The 7,485-nt window shown below is 50.9% G+C and overlaps 1 protein-coding gene across 1 annotated transcript; it reads left to right on the forward strand.

The window, feature by feature from the left end:
- Positions 1–227: 227 nt before the first annotated feature.
- On the forward strand, positions 228–3,734 carry twist2 (twist-related protein 2). The gene is made up of 3 exons (XM_038788065.1): positions 228–335; positions 976–1,499; positions 3,209–3,734. Exon 2 carries the CDS (start codon positions 988–990, stop codon positions 1,486–1,488), a length of 501 nt encoding a protein of 166 aa, XP_038643993.1. The 5' UTR covers positions 228–335; positions 976–987; the 3' UTR covers positions 1,489–1,499; positions 3,209–3,734.
- Positions 3,735–7,485: the final 3,751 nt, after the last annotated feature.

Here is a 7,485-nt window from a genome sequence, read left to right on the forward strand (position 1 = left end):
AGCGAGACAGAGACAGAGAGACAGACAGAGAGAGAGACAGACAGACAGAGAGAGAGCGAGACAGAGACAGAGAGACAGAGAGAGACAGAGAGAGAGAGACAGAGAGAGACAGAAGGACAGACAGAGAGAGTCAGAGAGGCAGACAGAGAGAGAGAGAGCGAGACAGAGACAGAGAGACAGAGAGAAACAGACAGAAAGAGACAGAGACAGAGAGACAGAGAGAGAGAGTCAGAGAGAGGAAGCGAAGTGAACCTCAGGTCGAGGAATGTAACAAACATGCTGGAGAATTGCAGCCGGTTTTACACCGTCTGCCAGTTTGTTTGGTGCGAATTGAGGTGATGAGCCCCCGATTAAGGGCGCCGCTTTTAAAAAAACAAATTTGCATTGTGCCTTTCCTTGTTAAAGGGCTTGCTGCCGTGTTTGCTTATAGTTATTGCATTTTATCCTTACACCCTTCACCGTGCAGAACAAATCGAGTGAAACGCCCCACTCCCCACCTGGTAAAATATGTTTAATATCCTGGCAGATTTGCCTTTGGCATCGAAGGGGAAACTTGGAGAGGGAGCAATGGGCTGGCCTTCAATTGCTGGAAACCCACCCTCCCCATTTAGGCTCTCGCTTTAAGGAGGGATTCTATTCCCAGCTAAAATATTATTTTAAACTGTCAGCCCCTTCCAGGATCTGGCCCCGCCTATTCCTGCTGCAGCCAATCACAAGTTCCTGCCACCTCCGCATTCGTAATTCTCATTCCCCAAAATCCAGCCAAAAGAAAAGTTGGAAAGTTTCCGTGAAGTTCCTGACTCGGCCGCGCTGGGTGTCCGCATTGGGCGATCAGGGGGTTTATCCCGCCACTGGCAGAAACTTTTTGTTTATTTATTTAGTCCCGGGTAAAGCCTTTTTCCTCCCTTGATTCAGTTGACTTTCTTCCCCCAACCCACCCACCCCTCCACCCCCACCCCCCCTTCCCTCTCCCAGGGCCAGTGGGACATGCCGTTAGACATCATGCAAGCCAGTCCCCGCAGTCTGCCCGTTTCTCCCGCAGACAGCTTAGCGAGCAGCGAGGAGCAGGCGGACAGGGAGCAGAAGAGATACGACAGCAAGAGGAGGTACAGCAAGAAGTCCAGCGAGGATGGCAGCCCGACCCCCGGCAAGAGGAACAAGAAGTCCAGCCCCAGCTCGCAGTCCTACGAGGAACTGCAAAGCCAGCGAATCCTGGCCAACGTGAGGGAACGGCAGAGGACCCAGTCCCTCAACGAGGCGTTTTCCTCCCTGCGGAAAATCATCCCCACTCTCCCCTCGGACAAACTCAGCAAAATCCAGACCCTCAAACTGGCCTCCAGGTACATCGACTTCCTCTATCAGGTCCTCCAGAGCGACGAGATGGACCAGAAAATGACCAGCTGCAGCTATGTGGCCCACGAGAGATTGAGTTACGCTTTCTCTGTGTGGCGAATGGAGGGAGCCTGGTCCATGTCCGCCACTCACTAGCCCCCGAAACGGTACGTGTTTCTTCATCTAATCCACTGGGGATGTTTCCCACCCAAACTGGCAAGGTAGCACTGTGTGTGTGTGTGTCTGGATGTGTCTGTGTGGGGGCGGTGTATGTGTGTATGGGTATTTCTGTGGGTGTATGTGTGTGAATGTCTGTCTGTGTCTGGATGTGTGTGTCTTTGTGGGGCGGTGTATGTGTGGGTACCTGGGTGTGTGTGTGTAGATGTGTGTCTGTGTGGGGGTGTATGTGTGTGGGTGTATGTGTGTGGGTGTATATGTGTGTGTGTGTAGATGTGTGGCTGTGTGGGTGTGTATGTGTGTATGGGTATTTGTGTGGGTGTAGGTGTGTGGATGTCTGTGTGGGGATGTATGTTTGTGGGCGCATGTATGTGTGTGAGAGAGAGACCATTTGTGGGGTGTTTCAGTATATGAGTGTGTGTGTGTGGGGGGGGGGGTATGTGTGTGTGACTGTGTGCATATGGGTGTTGGATGGTGTATGTGTGGGTGTTATGTATATATGTGTGTATGGGTGTGTTTGTATGTGTATGTATATGTGTGGGTGTCAGAGACAGGAGGTGATAGTGGGGTGGGGTCTCCAGGGTGAGTTGAACCCAGTGTTGCTGTGTCTGAAACAGTTGTGAGAATATATGAATATCAATTCACCGACTGAACTCAGTTCCTTCGGTAGGTCCTCCCAATATTTAATATGGTTCTTAAATGCAGGGCAGCAAACAGATTGTCTGCTTGTTAACCCCCCTCGCAAGTTTCACATTCAGATTTGCGTCTGCATTGAATGTCTAAGACAGGAAACCTATTTCACTGGGTTAAACAGTCGATGTTTGCAGGGTGGAGTAACTGAGAGGTAAAGACACAGAAGCCATTAAATAGGAAGGTAAATATTCTTTTCAGGAGGTGTCCAAATTGGATTATTTGTTTCATTATGGTTTTAATTATTATCATATTTACTTTGATTGCGAAGACATAAGCAATCCTTCAGATTTTTTATTAAATGGGATTGGATCACAATAAATCATATTAGGTGTCCATAGGCACCCCGGGTTGGGAAATAAATGGAATGCCAGGGATTTAGTAAATAACTTCCTGCCGTTAGCAGTATCCATGTGAGGGTGAAGAACGGATGTTTTTCAAAAATGATCAACTTCATACTTAACGACGTTAACATCCTCTAGAAATATCCTTATCCTCCGAAAATATACTTCATTTATACAACTTGTAAAAAGTGCTTTACAAAACATTTTAAATGGAGTCCCATAAAACAGGGAGTGCAGTAAAATAGAACGGTTCTCCCCTCGACATGGTCTATTTGGAGATGCTTCAAACACAGCTGGAACACTGTTGATATTTACCGTGATTGGAATTGGAAATTAGATGATATTTATATTGTCTTGACACTCACCACTACTGTGTGCCCTTGTTGCGACATGGTGTGTTATTTTCGAGTGATTGTAAACCCATGTGGATCTAGCTCAGTTACTTCTACCAACCCACTCAGATGCAATGGGGAACAAAATGGACAAGTGCAGTCTCGTCCCATTTTGGGAACGAATTTTTCTCCCAATCTCACACCCCAGCCTTTCCTCAGTCAGAGAACGGCGAGGTGGTCATAATAGGAGCAACTCATTTTGTATACCCCACTTTACTTGTCCCGCGGCTGTGGTTAAAGTCAACTTTCCTTTGTCCCCCATCATATTGACAGGCAGTCAAAGGGTCGTCGGAGCCATCGCTTGTGGGTGTGGATTGGAGTGGAAACACTTTTTTAATTTCACACAGAGGGACCACGAAGACATCTCGGCCACGTCTCAACCGATACTCGCTCTGAACTGGGAAAAAGAAGAGCCCCTCCAGACTGGACAGTGAATTGAAAGATTTCAGCCGCGAACCAACATGAAGTGTTACTTTTCAGATGTCAAACATCGTGTGGCCGCAAGAGAGGGTGTGCGGACAATCATGGTGAAATGGTAATGTGGCCAGTCAGGACCCCGCTCGAACTGGACGCCTTGGGATCTTTCCATGCCTTTACTGCTTTAGAAACCAAAATAGTCGATTGCTGAGGTTAATCATCCAGACATATTGAACCAAGACAGATCAAGAATAAAAGAGAATAGGTCACTGCATGTTCGCCCTCAGTAACCCTGGAATAAGCAAAGCTTCAATCACCTCCTCACCTTTTCTTTATCGCGTGTAAATCTGGCTAGTTTATTTATTAAAGTGTTATCACCGAATGGGTGTGTGAGGCGGCTCGATGGTACTTGCTTCTGGCGATTCTTCACTCCTGTGTGTGAGTTAACGGGGGGGCGGGGGGGGGGGGGGGGGTGTGATTATTTTATAAACACAATTTAAATCATTCAGATTCAGCAATTTAAAAAAAAGAAAAATTATAACTTTTATTTTCCTGATTAAATAAAACAACCAGAAAGAAAGTACAAACAGGCAAGGCTTAAAACTCACAATGAGAAAATGATTTCAACTGACTGGCGAAAATTTGCCCTTTTTCCATCTTTGGACAGCGAGGATATGGATATTGTTTCTGTATAGCCGGGATATATAATATACTCATCCAGTGTATGTGTGTCGATGGGTGTTTGTTTAAGTATATATGTATGTGTTCATGTATGTGTGTTCATGTATGTGTGTTCATGTCTGTGTGTTCATGGATGTCCATCTATGTTTGAGGCCGGTTTAGCTCAGGCGGCGGGTTCGCGAGAGCGAGACCAGCAGGGCGGGTTTAATTCCCGTACCGGCTCAGGTTATTCAGGAAGGCCTCGCCTTCTCAACCTTGCCCCATGCCTGAGGTGTGGTGATCCTCAGGTTAAATCACCACCAGTCAGCTCTGCCCCAAAGAGGTAAGCGAACTATAGCGACTTTATTTTTCACTTCTGTGTTTTTGTGAGTATGTACGTGTGTTGAAGCGTATGTATTTGTGTAAATGTGTATAAGTATGTGCATTTATGTATGTGCTCACGTATATGTGTTTAAGTATGTGTCCTTATGCGTTCATGTATGTGCATTTATGAATGTGTTCATGTATGTCTATTTATATGCGTGTCTATGTATTTGTGTGTGTGTGTGTCTCTGCATATGTGTATGTCTACGTATGTGTGTCTATGTGCATGTGTGTGTGTGTCCATGTGTATGTGTTTATGTGTCTGTGTGTCAATGTGTCTGTGTGTGTCCATGTGTATGTGTCTATGTGTATGGGCCCATGTGTGTCTGTGTGTCTATGTGAGTGTGTCCACGTGTGTGAGTCCATGTGTGTGCCTATGTATGTGACCATGTGTATGTCCATGTTTGTTTGTCCATGTGTATGCTCATGTGTGCATGTCCATGTGTGTGTGTCCTGTGTATGGGCCCATGTGTGTGTTTATGTGTGCGTGTGTCCATGTTGTTTGTCCATGTGTGCGTGTGTCTGTATCCGTGTGTGCTCAGTAACCTTGCAGCATTAATAAATAATCAGCAGGTCAATCCCGGGAGATTCAGTACCGTTCAGAGAAACAGAAAGCTGGCACAGACTTACCAGATGGAGCCTCTACACCTGAAGTCGCACATTTCAGTATTAGTTGAGTCCAGTGAGCCGTGTTCCTGGGACATCTATGTAGCAAATAGATAACCATTTATAAAATGAGTGCTTTATCGGAAAACACGGTGGGTGAGCATAGTTCGATGTGTTGTCGATTTAACAAGAGAATGGTGGTCAAACTTTATTCAGTCTTGTGGCACGAACTGAATGTATGGAAACATCAAGTCCACAAGAAGCAGATTAATCGGCATTGCTGAGTGAAAGGACACAGGTTGTGGTTAGTTCACTCCGTCAATAGAACCGCTTACTTCTTTGAAAGTCCGATTTCTGAAAATGTTAAACGTCAACGCGCCTTCGGGGGAGTTGCAGAATTCCCTGGGTCGGGATTTGAGAGAGAGGAAAACCTAAAAACCGACATGTTAAACTCGGAGGAGGGAGTTTTCAACTTGTACAATTAACATGTGATGATAAAGGCAGAATGAAACAGACCGTGTTCTGTAACACAGACCCTTTCAAACAGTCACCGACGGGGGCAGGGCTGTGCCCACACTGCCAGTGAAGTTGCTGCCCGGAGCAGGGCAGTGCCCACACTGCCAGTGAGGTTGCTGCCAGGAGCAGGGCAATACCCACACTGTCAGTGAGGTTGCTGCCCGGAGCAGGCCAATGCCCACACTGCCAGTGAGGTTGCTGCAGGGAGCAGGGCTGTGCCCACACTGCCAGTGAGGTTGCTGCCAGGAGCAGGCCAATGCCCACACTGCCAGTGAGGTTGCTGCAGGGAGCAGGGCTGTGCCCACACTGCCAGTGAGGTTGCTGCAGGGAGCAGGGCTGTGCCCACACTGCCAGTGAGGTTGCTGCAGGGAGCAGGGCTGTGCCCACACTGCCAGTGAGGTTGCTGCCAGGAGCAGGCCAATGCCCACACTGCCAGTGAAGTTGCTGCAGGGAGCAGGGCAGTGCCCACACTGCCAGTGAGGTTGCTGCAGGGAGCAGGGCAGTACCCACACTGCCAGTGAAGTTGCTGCAGGGAGCAGGGCAGTGCCCACACTGCCAGTGAGGTTGCTGCAGGGAGCAGGGCAATGCCCACACTGCCAGTGAGGTTGCTGCAGGGAGCAGGGCTGTGCCCACACTGCCAGTGAGGTTGCTGCCAGGAGCAGGGCAGTGCCCACACTGCCAGTGAGGTTGCTGCCAGGAGCAGGGCAGTGCCCACACTGCCAGTGAGGTTGCTGCCAGGGAGCAGGGCAGTGCCCACACTGCCAGTGAGGTTGCTGCAGGGAGCAGGGCAGTGCCCACACTGTCAGTGAGGTTGCTGCAGGGAGCAGGGCAGTGCCCACACTGCCAGTGAGGTTGCTGCCCGGAGCAGGGCAGGGCCCACACTGTCAGTGAGGTTGCTGCAGGAGCAGGGCTGTGCCCACACTGCCAGTGAGGTTGCTGCCCGGAGCAGGGCAGTGCCCACACTGTCAGTGAGGTTGCTGCAGGGAGCAGGGCTGGGCCCACACTGCCAGTGAGGTTGCTGCCCGGAGCAGGGCAGTTCCCACACTGCCAGTGAGGTTGCTGCAGGGAGCAGGGCAGTGCCCACACTGCCAGTGAGGTTGCTGCAGGGAGCAGGGCTATGCCCACACTGCCAGTGAGGTTGCTGCCAGGAGCAGGCCAATGCCCACACTGTCAGTGAGGTTGCTGCAGGGAGCAGGGCAGTTCCCACACTGCCAGTGAGGTTGCTGCAGGGAGCAGGGCTGTGCCCACACTGCCAGTGAGGTTGCTGCAGGGAGCAGGGCTGTGCCCACACTGTCAGTGAAGTTGCTGCAGGGAGCAGGGCAGTGCCCACTGCCAGTGAGGTTGCTGCAGGGAGCAGGGCTGTGCCCACACTGCCAGTGAGGTTGCTGCAGGGAGCAGGGCAGGGCCCACATTGCCAGTGAGGTTGCTGCAGGGAGCAGGGCAGGGCCCACACTGCCAGTGAGGTTGCTGCAGGGAGCAGGGCAGGGCCCACACTGCCAGTGAGGTTGCTGCAGGGAGCAGGGCTGTGCCCACTCTGCCAGTGAAGTTGCTGCAGGGAGCAGGGCAGTGCCCACACTGCCAGTGAGGTTGCTGCAGGGAGCAGGGCTGTGCCCACACTGCCAGTGAGGTTGCTGCAGGGAGCAGGGCTGGGCCCACACTGCCAGTGAAGTTGCTGCCAGGGAGCAGGGCTGTGCCCACACTGCCAGTGAGGTTGCTGCAGGGAGCAGGGCAATGCCCACACTGCCAGTGAGGTTGCTGCAGGGAGCAGGGCAGTGCCCACACTGCCAGTGAGGTTGCTGCAGGGAGCAGGGCAGTACCCACACTGCCAGTGAGGTTGCTGCCAGGAGCAGGCCAATGCCCACACTGCCAGTGAGGTTGCTGCCCGGAGCAGGGCTGTGCCCACATTGCCAGTGAGGTTGCTGCAAGGAGCAGGGCAGTACCCACACTGCCAGTGAGGTTGCTGCCAG

This window comes from Scyliorhinus canicula, chromosome 2 (genome assembly GCF_902713615.1).
Source record: "Scyliorhinus canicula chromosome 2, sScyCan1.1, whole genome shotgun sequence".
Taxonomy (NCBI): domain Eukaryota; kingdom Metazoa; phylum Chordata; class Chondrichthyes; order Carcharhiniformes; family Scyliorhinidae; genus Scyliorhinus; species Scyliorhinus canicula.